The 17,244-nt window shown below is 36.8% G+C and overlaps 2 protein-coding genes across 4 annotated transcripts; both read right to left on the bottom strand.

Annotated features, from left to right (window-relative positions):
* Positions 1-267: 267 nt before the first annotated feature.
* On the bottom strand, positions 268-2,726 carry LOC104595347 (zinc finger CCCH domain-containing protein 39-like). 2 transcript variants are annotated; one of them, XM_010256047.3, is made up of 2 exons: positions 1,514-2,726; positions 268-837 (listed from the first exon to the last, which is right to left on the bottom strand). In XM_010256047.3, the coding sequence occupies exons 1-2, from the start codon at positions 2,280-2,282 to the stop codon at positions 584-586; spliced, it is 1,023 nt and encodes a 340-aa protein (XP_010254349.1). In that variant the 5' UTR covers positions 2,283-2,726; the 3' UTR covers positions 268-583. The 2 variants fall into 2 exon arrangements, with proteins under 2 accessions (XP_010254349.1, XP_010254350.1); XM_010256048.3 differs by having other exon boundaries at positions 1,547-2,725.
* A 1,693-nt stretch (positions 2,727-4,419) lies between these two features.
* On the bottom strand, positions 4,420-16,886 carry LOC104595346 (Single hybrid motif superfamily protein). Of its 2 annotated transcripts, none has more exons than XM_010256045.3 (9): positions 16,397-16,886; positions 13,376-13,585; positions 12,440-12,516; positions 10,007-10,066; positions 9,654-9,887; positions 9,524-9,586; positions 5,026-5,094; positions 4,798-4,843; positions 4,420-4,710 (listed from the first exon to the last, which is right to left on the bottom strand). In XM_010256045.3, exons 1-9 carry the CDS (start codon positions 16,404-16,406, stop codon positions 4,640-4,642), a joined length of 840 nt encoding a protein of 279 aa, XP_010254347.1. In that variant the 5' UTR covers positions 16,407-16,886; the 3' UTR covers positions 4,420-4,639. The 2 variants fall into 2 exon arrangements, with proteins under 2 accessions (XP_010254347.1, XP_010254348.1); XM_010256046.3 differs by having other exon boundaries at positions 13,376-13,573; positions 16,397-16,539.
* Positions 16,887-17,244: the final 358 nt, after the last annotated feature.

The following is a 17,244-nucleotide window of genomic DNA, read 5'->3' as shown; positions in this document are numbered from 1 at the left end:
GCTGCACTTTTCAGTTCATGCACAATAGAGATTTTTTCATGCTTCCATCACATGCATTAATTGGATAACATTTGATAAAATAACACTTTTCATTAACCATCTATCTATCTATCTATCTATCTATCTATCTATCTATCTATATATATATATATATATATATATATATTTCCAATTGCATACATTGGATTCTAAACTCAACTGCAAATGTATAAAACCTGCGCCTTGACATTGGGAGAAAGAATACAAACGTAGGCAACCAGAATTTACATTTGATGGCTACTTTTTATCTATATTTATGAACATTTAAACTTCACCTTTAATCAAGAAAATCAATCAAGAAATGAAAAACAAAAATGAAGATAGCTAGATGAGGTTAGGAACCCCATCCAATGACCAAAATTGGAAAAGAATTACATCTCACCTAATTATCCATCTCTCTCAAGCAAAGCAAAACCCAAATCACTATATGGTCAAAAATCCACTGGACTGCGAAGTGAAAACCTATCAAAATTTCCTAATCCTGATGAAAACTGGTCATACAGAAATCTGAATTTAACTGGGAAGCACGACTTGAATGTGAGGATCAGCTCTCAACTTTGTTTGGTGAATTGTAAGCAAGGGGCAAATCATCAATCCAATCGGCATAAATGCGACTAATCTTTTCAGGTCCTTTCCACTTCAGCAAGCACTTTTTACCCTGCACCTGCTGCTTACTGGTAGCCCCTATCACTGTACTAGTAGGTGATACATCTTGGGCAAGATTAGGAAGAGGTTTGGGCAGAAAGGTGCCTGCATTTCCTGATTCTACTTCAGTATGGCCTCCATATTTCTGCAGTTCTGCATTTAACACACCAATCAAAATGATTAGAAATCCAGTTAACAGATACAGATAACAAAGTTCATACTTTGGTTTAATATTCATAAATTAAACAAGTATTTGGTGCAGTCACATAAAAGGAGAACTTTCCCATTAATTCGACCTTTGGAGCTAAATTGAACCATAAAAGGTTACTCCCAAGTGAAATAACAATTAAATGCATTTGGGTGTTTATGTTTATCAGCATGGTAGTACAGCTATTCATGCCTGTATAACCTAGATTATTCATATCGACAGCAACAAGTGTAAAATTTTCCACACTGAATTCAGTTCAACAACAGTATAACTACGCCATAAAAGAAGACATGCTGATATACAATGTTGACAGATCTTTTAATTTGAAAGAAAATAAATCTAGCACGGTCTTTTTATGGAAGAAAAATAACATGAATCACTTCCACCTGGTCAAAAGCTTTGCTACAGGCAGTTCACAGAAGAGGGGTTGAGAATTCCATGCTTCTTAAACATGTATCAAAATGCTAGTTATTTGCTAAATTGGGATTGAAAATTGAAAACAGAGGGGAAGCCAGAGCTTTGGTTTGAGGAACTACTTCCCCAGATAACTATAGTCTTGAGCATAGTTAATGGATCTCCAGAAAGTAGAAACAAAGAAAAATTAGATGCCGCTAAAATTACCAGCTTGCCCATGAGCGAAGTGACATTTCTCACCGAAGGGGCAGTGACCAGTTGTCTCCCACTTGTTACAGATCCTTGTCTTCCAAAACACAGGCTTCGGATTCATCCGGTTCACATCAAAGCTGGAATTTCCAGACCCATTAACTTCCTGTTGATCAACCCCAGTTCCATTACCCCCTGGAGATCCTGTAGTCCCAATGCTTATTGCCGAGCTCTCCCTAAACCTACCGGAATCTTCCCTGAACTTCGATGGATCCTCGTGAAGGAAATTGCATCTTTCCCCATATGGGCATTCCTCACCACTGCAAAACTTTTTGCATAGCTTCAACTTACTGATGATTCTCTGATCTTCATCCCAATTCCCGGCCGCTCGATCTTCCTCGTGGGCGTGGGCAGCAACTATTTCCTGCCAATTCGGTGGGGGCTTCCGGATATCATCGATTCCATGGGCGAAGTTGCAGTTGCTCCCATACGGGCAGGTACCCGCCTTGAATCTAGAACAGAGACGGGTTTTGAAGAAGATTCTGCTTATTCCTTTGTTAACTGGAGGGTTCGGCGGGAGCACCCTCGGATTCGGAAGCGGGTTGTTCAAGGAATTTGAGGGGACATCTTCGAAACTTCTGGGCCTCTTCAATGGCGGGAAGTCCGCACGAGAAGCAGGTTCTGAGTTTTCATTATCGACGGGGAGTTGAGGCCAGAATCCTATTGCATCGCCGCCGGCAGCAAAAGGTGGCATGAAGAATGACGGGGGAGGAGCAGGAACACTCATATTGGTAGATATAGGATCCGTTTTCTGGGTTTTTGGTTATGTAAAAGATGAAGCAGAGGAATAATGGCAGAGAAAACACAGACACCAATAAAATTTCGGAAACCCAGAAGAGGAAATGACCAGAAAATATACTAATATAAATGAGAGTTCAGCCAAAACTAGGGTGGAGGATTTTTCAAGTGAAGAAAAATAACAGATAAGTAATTGATCAGAAGTTCAACTATTGTGAGAGATGTAAAGAAACCACGATCAAATTCAACACCCCAATCAGAGAGATAATGCAGAATCCCAACAAGAAGATGAGGATAAAAAAATAACTGAAAACCTTAAATGCAACCAGCTGTACTGGTTCAAAGAGGAGAGGATGTATCCATAAAGCCCCCGGAAGCCCAAAACCCTAGCTGTGCTAAAATCACCAACAACCTTTGTTAAAATAAGGTCCCAAAAACCCTAGCGGCCGAGCCTAAAATATAAAAACCCTACTTCTCAACGAGAATCAAGACCCACAAAACCCTAATTCCAGTTGAACAAAAACGGAAAGTCTAAAACCCCGAACCGTCCAAAACTCTAGTTCCAAGTGAATAGTGATTATTCCACCGAATTAGGACGGTTAAATTCTCTAAATGACTAAATTACCCCTAAGATGCAGCTGAAGCCAGAATTTTGCGCCGCGCAAATCCTCAGATCCAGTCAATCGTGCGGTTCCAAAACAGCGAAGAAGAGGATCGACCGTATACATTAAATTATCGCTTTCTGAGAAAAGAAAACCGCAAAGCTGCGAGGGTTTTCACCTTTTTCCCGCCTTCCTCTCTGGTGGCCAACTAACTTTGGCCGGGTCTCACGAATTCACATCAGCGCCCCACATCACATTATCGGAAAGTGGAAACATTTTCCGATGGGAGATGTTCTCAATGCACGATGAGATGTGCATGTGAGGCGCCGATGTGATCTTGAGTCTCACCTCTCATCTAACAAAAAGGGGCCCACAAAATGATCAATACCGTACATTACTAGATCGCGTCAATCAAACGTTGTCTACATCGTCCGAATGTCTGTACTAGAAACACGAAATCGCTAATGCACATGCAAGTACAACTAGTGTTTTTTTAGGGGTATACCTTCGGTAGGAATCTGGATCTACTCCCAACAAGCACATTCCAACACATCTCAGTCAGGATGGGTCCCAGTCTCATGGTGAATTGTGAGGTATTGGATTTTGATGGACGCATTTTGTTGGGAGCAGATCCCAACTCCATAAGGTGGAACAAGATCTGCTCCTCACACATGGGCGCCTCACAGGTACATCCATCCTGCATTGGAAACATTTCATATGAATAATAACTTATAAGTATGGGAGATGTTCTCAATGTATGGTAGGATATGCATGTGAGGTCAGTGTGAGGCGCCCTGTGTAAGGAGCAGGTCCAGTCTCCCATAAGGTAGGCTTGGGTTAGGTTTTTTGTCAAATTTTTAACGGATGTTAGTTTGGGCCAATTCGAATTGCACCTATAAAACTTTTGGCCCATTATGAGAGCCGGAAACAGGTCCAATTCACTGTAGGAAAAACTAGGGGTGCAACTTAGGCAGACAAGGCAGGAGTAGGGCAAGCCCAATCCTTTTTTTTATATGTTTTTTCTGAAGGGCTACAAGGGATAGCCCATTCCCAACCGAAGTGCAGGTAAAATTCGATCCCAAATCTCCGCTACAACTGGTAGGAAACCTTACCAACCATCTGGTTGACATCTCACAACCCAAGCCCAATCCTAAGAAATTCATTGAATAAGAGAGCTTTTTAGATTGGAACACAGAAACAACTTAAAGTTAATTCTATTGCCATAAATTGATTAAGGATGGGCTTAGTTCTGTTGTACAATTACCCATTTAGTTCTCTTACCATGTTGTCACTTAGGCTCAGTTTGGAAGGAATACAAATACAAATATGTATACCCACCTCTGAGGTCAGAATCTGTAGATAAATAGGCAAGGGAATTCGCATCGGCGCCCCACACCACATCCCAACCTTGTATTGGGAACACCTATCTCCCCACGACAGGTATGGGAGATGTTCCCACGTTGAGATGTGCATGTGACGTGGGGCGCCAATCTGAAATCTAGGAGAATGGATGAATCAAGGTGGTGCAGTAATGAGAGCTCGTGCCATTAACAATTCTTATTTGTTCATCAATCCTAGTTGTCATGACATTTGTCACATGACAAGTAATGTAGGTTCCAACTCCAAGCAAAACATGATAAATAAAACAAATAAATCGAATAAATAGTCTGTATAAATGATGCATATAGAAGTCTCAATAACATAACAATGTGTTAATAGAAGCTGTTTTCTCGATCCAAATTGCCTACTGAAGTTTCTTGATTCCAGGAAAAGAGGGGAGAATGGCAATAAGAGCATCACCATATCCAACAGGCTCTGTAAGCAGAGAAACCAAGTAAAAACATGATACAATAAAGTACTCGAACATAGAGTGGAATGATAGAGAAACAAGACCAGACATACCACCATCGTCTCTCAGTATCTTTATAACTTCCCCAGAAACATCAGACTGGAAAATGATAGTCCAGAATCAGCATTTGTTATTTTTAGCAATAATGACATGAAACTTTACTCTTTTTTAAGTAAAAGAAAGAAAACAACTAGTCCAAGGGACGTGCAAAACTACTTGTTTCTGGCCAAGTGGCCATAAACAAAAAGAACCATAAAAGTAATAGAACTTAGGATCCAAACCTCAATCGGGATCTGGCCACCAAGCTGTTCAATAAAGCAAAGTACTTGGCCTTCCTTCACTACTTGTTTCTGGAAATGACAGAAAGGCTATATCAATAGATATTTTATATATTTATATTTATTTTTCTTTTCGTCATCTACTCTTTTATTTTATTTAAAAAATGCTAATTTAAGATTGTATCGGATGCAAAGAAGAAGAGGTATGCATGAGAAGATATAAAATGATGTGTAAAACAGAACAAGTTAGCTCCCAACAACCCTCCCCTGGAAATAAAAATAAGTTAAATAGCTGTTCAGTGTCGTATACAAAGATGATTTTCCTGTAATCAGCAATTGTATTCATCTCTCTTATGATCCACCCGGTTTGGATGTTCAAAGATGATAAGATTTCTCTGTTTCCATTATGGAAATGGGCCAATCTCTATGGTCTGCTTTCTACTCTCCTACTCCAACCAATATCATTTGCTGAATCACCTTTAATGGTCAAAGAGGAGAGTCACATTCTCTTAGAAATTCTAGAGTCAGAGAAGCTTAATTAGATACAATTCACTGGAGGTCTGGATCTGTAATGGGGCCATTGAAGACCTAATGTGCTACTATTGAGATTGGTAAAGATTCATTAAATACCAGCTAGCCTGTGATTTCCCAAGGAATGGCCATGGCATCACCATTCCAAAGGAACCCAGGGAATACAAAGGGTGTGTTTGACTTCCAGAAAAATAAGGTCTTCTCTCCTTTGGTTATGATAAAAAGGAAAAAGGCCAATTATGGTTACTTCATAAATCTGAAGGTCCTGTCCGTACAGACAGGTAGAAGTTAATTATCGAATAAATTATAAGGAGATACAGCTTCTTTTTCTTATCTTCTATTAAGTCCTTTTTAGGACCAAGTTAGAAGTGCATGTGTGCAATTTTTAACTTAAATGAAATTCAGAAAACACCCATAATAATTCTCAGAATACCAAACACAGTATAAAGCAACTTCTTTATTTTTATTTATTTTTTATCAGCAACTCTGACTCATAAGAGTACCTAAGGCTTTGGCATAAAGTGGTGGCAAGTGTGCATGGGCTTTGTCATGGCTACTCCTTGGAAATCCATCCATGACTCTCTTCCTAACTTCTTCAGCCATATCAGGTATGACTTTGTCATGGGTCAGAAAACTAGGTTTTGAGAAGATATTTGGCTCAGGGAATCCCCTTTGAAGGAGACTTTTCCCTCTCTTTACACTCTTTCCAATCTCAAAGGTAGACCAGTGTTAGAATTTATTAGTCCCCCACTCTCCCCTCTCGAGTTGACCTGGAACTTGGGCTTCACTAGAAGCCTTAGAGAATCTAAAATTCCCAGTGTGTCTGCTTTACTTACATTGCTGAATTCTGTGGTTATTGGGGATGGGGGTGTGGATAGTAGGGTGTGGACTCTAAATCATGTTGGGCTCTTCAGTTGCAAATCTTTGTTTAATTTGGGATTGGTTTGCTAAAGCAACTTCTTTATGACTATTAACTCCTAGTAAATTATTTTAGGACACCTGGACAACCCTTTTCCATTTTAAAATGAACCCTTTTACCTTCTAAAAACTGATTTTGCTCACAATTATTACCTATCTAATCCATCTTACCAAAGGGTTTTCTTCAATAAAGTTGTAGATTCCAATGTTTTAAAACATGGAGGCTAAATTGGGCTGCATCAAAAAGGGGGCGGGGTCTGGGGGCGAAGCCCCCCAGCCGAAGAGACAGGGGCAAAGTGGCAAACCACTTTCTTTCCCCTTATCTTTTCTTCCCTTCCCTTTTCTTTTCTTTCCTTTTCTCCTTTTGTCTTCTCTTTCTTTTTCTTTCCCTTCCCTTTCTTTTCCTTTCCTTTCCTTTCCTTTCCTTTTTTTTTCTTTTTTCTGTCTTTTTATATAAGATGTGCATGAGGTGCATGAGACGTACGCCTCTAGCACACCTCATGAAAAAAGCGCAAGAGGTGTATGCCTCTTACACTTGAGGCATACGCCTCAGAGGTGTCAGCGCCTCTGGCATACACCTCAAGGCGTTTTGGGAGCACCTCCAGGCATACACCTCCCACGCCTTTTAAAACATTGGTAGATTCACTAGAATAAAGAGACAATAATCTTTCAACACAAAGCTCCTTTTTGCAAATTAGGACTTTGAAGTGGTGTCATTTTCAGATTCCACAAAAAAAATAACAAAAAAAGATCCATTTATGGGACTCTTCATTGTACCCCAATACTCTTGAAATAAGACCATTGAAAATACCATTGAGGAAAAAAAAGCACTCTGCACTAGGTATAGTTTTCAAGGTGCCAAGGCGAGGCTAGGTGACAGGGGGGTGCCTTGTCGCCTAGTCACCTAGGCGATGGATTTTTTTTATGTAGAAAACATAGATCCTAAGGTAGTTCCCTATGTACCATAACCATATTTCTTTAAGAATTATTCATAATTTTCATAAGAAAAGTATAGAGTTCATGTTAAAGTATAGAAAATCAACATATTCATGAGAAGAAAAAGAAGGAAAAGAAAATTCAAAAAATATAGGGGCTGAACCCTTAGTTTTGTTATAGGAAAAGAAGAAAGGAAAATGTGTTGATTAGACAAAATTTTAAGTTCTTCCTTACTTACTGGTTCAGGTTTTAAAGTCTTTGGGGGTTCAATACAGCATATAGCAATGTTTATATTGATTAAACCCTAACAAATAAGAAAATAATAAAAAGAAATTAGTATATAAACACACAAAATGAATATTTTAGTTTAATAGTGCCTATTTTATTAGTATAATGTCAAAAAATAAACAATAAAAAAGTATTTTATAATACATAGTACAAAACTGTATGGCGATTAAGCGAGGTGAGCCTCAAAGTGCGCCTTGTCGCCTAGGCGTCGCCTTGACAACTATGGCACTGGGGTGAGCAAGAAAAACCGATAAACCGAACCGATCGGTTTGGTTACGGTTCGGTATTTAAAAAAAAAAAAAACCAAAGGTACTAGTTTGGTTTCAGACTTTCAATTAACCAAAATAGAAAACCGGCAGTTAACCGAACCAACCAATATATATTATGTATATTATATATATTACATTTTATATTTTCTATACATTATAAATTAACAAATATGAATTATATATAAATATATATTTATAATAAATAATATATTATTTATTATTTAAAATATAATATTTTATATATATTTCTAGTATTTTATTTTTATATATTTTTTTTATAATATATATTGAAAATAATAAAAAAATGACAAACTGAACTAATGGTTAACCAAACCAGTCGACCGGTTAACCGATCCGCTTTGGTTACCAATTTTCCAAAAACCGGTAATCCCAGTTTGGTTTCAAAAATAAGCCCATGGTTCAGCTAACCAAACCATGAGCACCCCTACTTTGCACCTCTTCATCCATGAATCTCCTTTCTACCTTAATCTTCTGAAATTTTAGGACAATTTCACTCCCTTGGTTAAGGCCTCCATAAGCTCTCTATAGGCATACTAGTCTTGGAAATTTTGATAATTTTCAATATCTCACTATCTTGATTGTCCACATTCCACAATTATCAACAAATGACATCTCAATAGGCCATGGCTGCTATTAGGTTTCCTGGAGATACAAGAAACCTACCTTCATTAGATGTGAGAGGAAGTGCCATAACACTTCTCAAGGATGATCCACAAACATGTCAACCAATACATATCCTAATCCAGCATACTCATCCCTCAATGTGAAGCCTCCTCTCACTACAACATCCCTTAGTATGCCATCTACTAGGGAGCAAGCTGATCCCAAAACCTAACTGAAAGAAATCCTAGCTGCTAATGATCTAGCTTCCATAATGAAGAAAGAAACCTTGGATGAAACATGTGCCTTCCATATCCATTTCCAAGTTAAAGACAATAAAATAAGAAGCCTATAAATGATTATTCTCCATTCGAATTTGATAAGGACAATGGTACAGTTGATGGGGAAGTAGCCCTATTGAAGTGTGTTTGAGAATATCAAAATAACTCAAAGATCACAACCACCCAAAAAAACAGTAAAATTAAAATCAACCTATATTTTTCATTTTCATAAACTGTGATGGAGTTAATACACTAGGGGCCATTACTTGGTGTAATGGTAAAATCCCGTGCAATCAAGCATTGAGAATGAGGGTTTGTCAAGAGAGCAGCTACTCTGTGTAAAAAATATGCCAAAGGTTAGGACCATATCCAGTCCACCCCTTCCAAGACCCCAATTAAACCAATAGTTTAAGAACAATTGTTCCCTTTGATGGCCTTTGATGGAGTTTAAGAGCAAACCAATTAAACCCATAGTTTCCTTTCCATCCTCCACCCCAACAAACATCCTAAAATTTGGTAATTTAATTCAAGTATCAAACCTTTTGATTTTTCCAAATTGTGTCAGAAAATGGACCTTACAGACATTCAGAGTCAAATATTCCAGATTACTGAAAAGAACAATCTACAAGTGATGTTTGTTGATGGCGACTGGTATACCTCTTGACAGGATGGAGGTGCACGCTTCCCTTTGATTGTTCTAGATCTCCTAAAATATCCAACCTGCATCACAATAGTTTTAGTACCAAGACCTTAAGAATAAAAAACAGTAATTAATATTCAGACTCACCTTTGGGGACTGTAGTATCACCAGGCTTTCATCTGTATCCTTATTGAGCATTCTCTGAATTTCTCCTGAAGAAGGAACTGCTTTGGCTATGGCTAGCGAGGGTGTAGAAACTGACCCATTTAAAGCAGGAGCATCTGAGGTCGTACTAACATTGGCAGGTAAAGAGCTTGGAGGAGGTGGAGGTGCACTTTTTCCAGCCACGTCCCTTGTCACATATAGCCGAAAACCAGCAAGCTAGGCATACCAAAAGGCATGAAGTGATAAAATAAAGTAGAAAAAAAAAATATATATATATATATATATAAAACTAAATCAAGATTGTGGCTTAAGTTCTAAAGTCAAGAACTGTTTACTTTCAACTCAAATTCTGCAATGTAAGTGGTATCACAGATTTCTGTGAGCAAAGCTTGCACCTGAAAAACGTTAAGGAAGAAATTCATTAAAAAAAAGTTATGGATGAAGTAAAATCAGATCAACATCTGCAGTATCTGAAACATGGATGAGAGATATTTTAACACTTGTGACAGAGAAAAATCAGGGTGGTGTAAGATACATCAATGGCTCCTATTTCTGACAAGACACTCTAGCATAAGCAAACTCAATTGTGTAGTATACTTCAACTCTTGTAAAACAAAACTCACAGTCATGCTATCAGTTGATTGGAAAATCTGGCCTTCCAGAAGAAGATGGATGTGGTATACATATAAGATGTGAAACATGCAAACCCCTCGCTTTCACCAGGAATATTTCTTATTTATTTGGATTAAAATACTGGAACTGATTACTGGAAAGCCTGAATTAGGAGTATATTTCTATGATTAAGACACTAGGAGAGAGTTAAGACACAGAAAGATAATATTAGGTCAAATGTCCTTGGTACTAAGTTACAAGTCTGAGTTACCAAGTCCATAAAGAGATATAAAGTGATATAAAGAACTAGACAGCAGAACTATAAAATATTACAACACAATGCTATTCTTTACATGAAAAACTAACAAAAAAAAGGAACTATAGATAGTAATTTGTGAAGCTAAATTTGTAAATACAAAATGTAACCTAATCTCTATCAATGCATTTAGCAGATATAACCATGAATTTTATAGGTCCTGTATAACTGTTTCCTGAGTTAGGGAAATGGTTTTGATTAAAAGATGGAAAACAATATGCTCAACAGGGAAAATAGTCTCTACTAAAAGAATATAACCTAAGGTCAAGGTTCAAAGTATTGGAAACCCAAGTGTATCAAAAAGGCAATTTTAAGAGACGTATCAGGATATGCGTTGGATATTCATGTGTATCAAAGAAAAATTAAGATACACATTGATACGCATGGAAACACTATAAATACTTCAAAAAATCATAAAAATAACACCAATAACACTAAATATAAAGCCTTAATGAGGTAATGCATACATTAAATTAATATAGTTTAATGGGTTTTATGAAAAACTACATCGTAGTCAATTATAAATTTCATTAAAAAATCCTATGCTTAACTATAATTTATAACTAAAAAACTTGCCTATTTTTGCAATATTTTTCAGAACTTGAAGAATCTTCAAAAACCTTGATGATTCACACCTGTTTCTTGTGTTTTTTTTTTCAAACCTAGCACTCTAGGAATGAGGTTTGGAGTTCTAGAGTCGTTTGGGGGTGAAAGAGGGATTATTTCAGGGGAAAGAAGCCTTCTTCCCCCGCCCCCTTTTTTCATTTTTTGCAGTGAATTGACTGATACACCCGATACGCCACCAAACACCCCCCCCAATACATGTCCAATACAGTCTGATACGGGTCCAACACGGTGAAAAAAAAGACGATACCACCTATTTCCCACCATATCCCATATCGACTTTTCAAAGATCCAATACGATATGCCCCATATTGAGTGTATCATGTCGAAATTTTAAACCTTGCCTATGGTTAATACTCAACTTCTTTGACTTTCTAATAGAATTACAATGTGTGTGGGGGGGGTGGAGGGGAGACATCTACTCATTGTTGCCAAAGAGATTTAATTTTCAGAGGAAGATCAGGAATACTTAAACTTTAAAGAAGAAAAAAAAAATCATTTTGTGACTAAACTAGCCATAAAATGTGTGCCCCACCTTCACAGTTTCAGATTCAGGTTCTAATTGACAACAGAATGAGAAGTAAACAACATGAAGATTATTCAATAGATGGAAAACAAATGTCGAATGCATGATTTGAAATGGGACTCATCTATCTTTCAATATCAACAAAAAATCATTCATTTTTTCTTTCTTTAAAACAAGAAAAAAATATTGGTGGAATTCTTTTTATTTTAAATGCCTAACAAGAATCATCCATAGGGCATGTCTATACCTTCAAACTTCAAAGTGGGAATCTACTAAACGATGGGTTCCATTGTCTTGGTGGTGGAACAATATAAATAACCATATTTCCATCTATCTTACATTGACAGTTCATTTTTAGTGTAAAGTTCCATGTATAATACCCTGTCCATGCTGTGTCTATTAACATAGGTCATCATTAGTATGCTGAGAGTTTAGGTCTAATTAACAAGAACATTGTATTCCCCTAGTGTGCAAGATATATGTTGACTCTCAAATAGTTTGACAACTGTTACTTCACATAGTAACAAGGTAAATGTGCTCATGCAAACAATAGCACACTAAAGTCATGGAAGAGAAGAACTAACTATATTATCAAATTGGATGTTTAAGAAACCTTCCAGGAGAAGCAGTAGAGAGGAAATCAACAGTTTATCAATGGTATGGAAGAAATAAATACACATGGCTACTCACCTCAGTTGAATTTGGGATGATTTGGCGTGTTATCCCATTGGATTTCTTCTCTTGCAAACTATCTAAATCTGCAGCAGCTGATCAACAAAGGTAGATTAGGTGATAATTCGGTTATTCAAATACATGAACATATGAACAAAGAGCCTAAAGCATTCAAAAACTTGGATTCAACTCAGACGGTGGCACTTACATTAGGCTCTATCAAGAATAGTAACTCAATTAATAGATCTTTCTCTTTGGAGACAAAATGATTTTATAAATCAGAGTTTCTATGTTCTTTTGGTAAGGAAATGATTTAGTAATGTTTAAAGCGGAAAAAAAAAAAACTCTATAGTGAATGTGAGTACAGCTGGAGCTAGTGGATATTTATAAACCACATTTGCACAGTGAATGTTCAAAGAACAAGAAAAGAAAATGCCATTCCAGCAATCCTACAATTGACAAGAAAGTAGGACCAACAGGTAGGAGGAAAACACACAATTTGAGAATTCAATAACTGGGTTAGGACACGTGAACTTAAATTGCCATATGATTGAAACCCATTATCTTCCAGGAAAGGATCAAAAGAGATGGGTTCGGACAATAAACCAAACACACATAACGCTCTGACAAGTAACAGTATGAACCTAAATGTTTGAATTTTGATATGAAAGAGAAATGAAGCAATACTCACTACTCCTTCATCACATAAATAACTTTTGACAAGTCATCAAGAGTAAAGAATCATATCAGTCCTCACATGCTGAACCATGAAGATGGGTCTACCACAGAAATCCATTTGGAAAGAACCTTTCACCCTATAAAGGGCATCAAAGAAAAGATGCCTCCCAATTAATTTACTTGTTCTCTAATCACCAAGGCTGGAAGTGAATGCATTATTGATTATGGCAAGCAGAAGATGTAAACAACTAGATTTATTAGAAAAAAAGAACATACTTTCAACTTCAGAAGATGAGCTGCAGCTTACAGATAATGGCTTCTTTTGCTTTGTTGATATAAAACCTGCATATTGTGGTTGTTTCTGCCTCCCCCAACTTCTAATTGCATAGGATGTTTGCATACTAGCAGATCTGGTTCTACCAAAGTCCATGTAGAAGCTGGACAGTCTAGCATTTGAAACACATCCTAAATTACCTGAAATAAGAACTGAAACATAAATGAAGCAGTAAGAAATGGTTTAAGGGCTCAAAATTTAGCAATGGATATGGCACTGCACAGAATGGAATCATGAAACAGGATTCATGTAGCCGATCCCATATAGCTGGGACAAGGCTTACATCATAAATTCATGATGATGATGATGATGATGTTGAACAAGATACATGTACATCTACACAAGATAACCTTTTATGAGATTATCTATAAACCTAATATAGCTCCAATTGAGATTGCAGAGTTTTAAATAAGAAACTCAAATTGCCTTTCCTAATTTCATATAAGCATAATACCAGTATTTTTTATCAATATAATACCAGTGTTTTAAAAGCAAGAATCACAAATAAGGTGCTTCCCTCCTAAAGCATGAGGCAGAAGGTGCAATTTGAGGTGCACACCTAGAGGAAGTAAGTGCCAATTTTGTAAAAATAAAATAAAAGAACTTAGTATACAAGAATGTTTGGACAAGATGTGATTAAAAGATTTAACAGTGAATTTTCCTGAGTTGTCCCCATTCAACCACATACAATCATTCCCAAGAGGATGAATACTGGAGTGATGTAAAGCATCCAGAAGGGCCACCATATTGTGTAAATCCCAGTCATTAACATTCCTTCTGAAACATGGACTCCACACCATCTGATTGTCAGCTACCTCAAAGCAATCACTTATTCTGGCCTCTTTATTTTGGGCTATTGCAAACAGACTGGGATAAAAATATTTCTAATTATTTGATTGTTTGTATTTATAATTAGTTGAAATATTATAAATATGCCTGTATTTTGTTATTATCATATTGTTATGTCAGATATTTGTGATGGAACAAGATTAGCTGATAGTATATAAGATAGAAAAAATATGCATTAAATAAAATAAGGCAATGAAGTTCCTTTAAATTTTCTACTAACCAATGAAGTGCTAATGTGGAGTTGCTAAAAACAAAGGCCACATCAAATAGCCATGACTTCACTCATTTTTTGGAAAACAAAGGCTGTAATTCCCTATCCTAGACTATCTAGCCTAACTTTTTCATATTTGCAAAACATGTCCAATATTATTTTTTTTTGCATAATTGTAGTTTTTATTAACTTATTTATAAAATTGATCCTATATCTTAAATTCAGAAAATATTTTTTTTTATTGAAAGCACCAAAGCATTCACTGATCATTGCATCAACTAGAGAGACCAAAACAACTAGTCATCACCTCACCACATTGATAAAACTGCTTAGAAAGAATGAAGTTGTTGGAAAGAAGAAATTTCCTTTGGTTTTCCTAGGAGAAATGCAATTCCTTCAAGAGCCCACGCAGAGTTTGGGTCTTCTTGATGAAGCCCCTTACAAACTAGATTTCAAACATACTCTGGTGTAGGTCTTCCACCCCCTCCTGAGTCATTTCGTGTCTAGGGAAAATAAAATAAAATAAAGTACATGAAGAAATTTCAGCAACTCAATTTTACATTCTGCAAGTCCAACTTGCTAATCTTTGTAGGATTGCCCATACTTCTCCATTCCTCTACACATTCATTTGGTCCTATGCTCCCAGCTTTCTAGAGTCATGGGAGGGGTGAATTGGATATAGACTAAACATTTGGCATTTTTAGCACAAAGTAGCTTCTCTCAGATATAAACCTGCATTCTGACACATGTCAGCCTTAGATTTTCCATTAGATGAAGCAATGGCCCCTAGAAGTCCACCCAAGAACGATACATATAATTAAAGAAGCAGAAAACCACACATGGAGTCCATAACTCTCCTTTTTTTTTTTTTTTTTGGGGGGGGGGGAGGAGTCCATAACTCAACCACACCCAAAAAAATTGAACATTTTAAGGTAAAATAGAAAAATAGATTCAAAAGCTTTTTCTTTTCTTTACAGAAGCTACAAAGCATTCTACTGAATAGCTTGTTGTAGTATATTGGCTATATGTGTACATGGATGCATGCAGTTTTTTGACATGTAATACAAGAAACTCTCTCCTTTCCCAAAAATAAAAGAGAAAATGCCATGAAACCCAAGTTTGTAGGGATTATGTCAAATAAGAGAACAAAATAAACCGTTTTGGATTTTTTTCCTCTTAAAAGTTCTTGCACATTAGTCCTCCTTGAGAAAACCCTAACAACCTGGTTATATGTTGAAAGTCATGAGAACAAAATGCACCACTTGTAAATAGATTCAGAAGCCCATATTTCTTTCATGTTTTTCCCTGAAATACAGAAACTTATTTATTGAAATGGGTAGCTCAATATGAGATACAGGACTTCATTCCAAAGACATTTGCATTTCAAATTCAGAACAAATGTGGAATCTGCGTAGAAGCGAGCTACTATAGTCTTAAGACCAGTAACCACGGTAATTTCGATTTTTTCTATTGAAAAGGACAATTGTGTTAATTTTGGGAGGAGAAAAATTCACTCCTAAACAGACTATCGTACTCTTCGTAATATGATTATTGATTAAGGATGGAAAATAAAAGAAAATAAACAAGAATTCCCAACAAATTGATGGCAAAGATGAGAATAACCTTCCAACAAAAGAAAAAAAAATCAAAACAAAAGCAACAATAACAGTAAACAGAAGAACTCTCTCCAAAAATTCTCAAACTGTAGGATTGTAACCTAACAAAAACTTGATTCCTCGGACACCCATTTCAGATTTACAAAACATAATGAAATCCAAAATCTGCATAGAAAATAAACATTTCAGAGAAGAGAGACAGAGACAGAGACAGAGACAGAGAGAGAGACAGAGACAGAGAGAGAGACAGAGACAGACACAGAGACAGAGACAGAAAGAGAGCTTACATGCAGCCATCGAAGTATTAAACCCGTTCGGAACGGAGAGTATGCAAGCAAGGACTGTAGAATAAAAGTATAAAACCCAGATGAAGCTGAGAAGAAAGATTCTGAAGGCGGTATGAACTATGTAGCCAGCCCCGCCGCAAATGCAAGTGGGCGTTATATCACATGGCCATCCAAAGAGACGGACGCACCAAATTGGTAAATTCGTTACAGAAACCCAAAAGGGAAAACACCCCAGAAGCTAGAAGCCTAAAACCTAATCAATCAAGAATTCACGGTACTGGTACTGGTTCGCCAGGCGGGAGCCGTGTAGGAAAACGATGCACACTGCCAGAAGCTCCTCAAGACTGCCAAATCACCTCTTGTCGTGTGGCATATTCATCCATCAGCCACCTGGCAAGTAGGACGGAACAAAAACCCTAAGTTTATTAAGGGTAAAAATTACAAAGACCCCTTTACTATTTTACTATGGAGTGAGTGACAAATACCCCCTGAACTTTCATTTAGAGGAGGATTCCCCTAATATACCCTTTGTCAGAGTTTTTAACTTCAAACAAAAAAAGGGTACGATAATACCACTATACCAGCATAAATGCATCAGATCCCATCATAAATCCAAAGTAAAGCATGTTTGGGCAAGAGTAGGTTGGGTGATTTGGGTTCAAACCATGCCAATTGCATTTTTTACTCTCATTCTCATTTAGTTGTTTAAATTTTTTTATTATGTTAAACTATCATTTTTATTATTTATTTGAACAATTTATGATTTAATTCATTTTTTATGATTTATGATTTAATTCATTTTTTAAATATAGCATTGAAGTCCTCTTGATTGATCCAATAGATCCTTC

This window comes from Nelumbo nucifera, chromosome 2 (genome assembly GCF_055504915.1).
Source record: "Nelumbo nucifera cultivar China Antique chromosome 2, China Antique-T2T, whole genome shotgun sequence".
NCBI lineage: Eukaryota > Viridiplantae > Streptophyta > Magnoliopsida > Proteales > Nelumbonaceae > Nelumbo > Nelumbo nucifera.
This window is presented reverse-complemented; position numbering and strand designations above follow the sequence as displayed.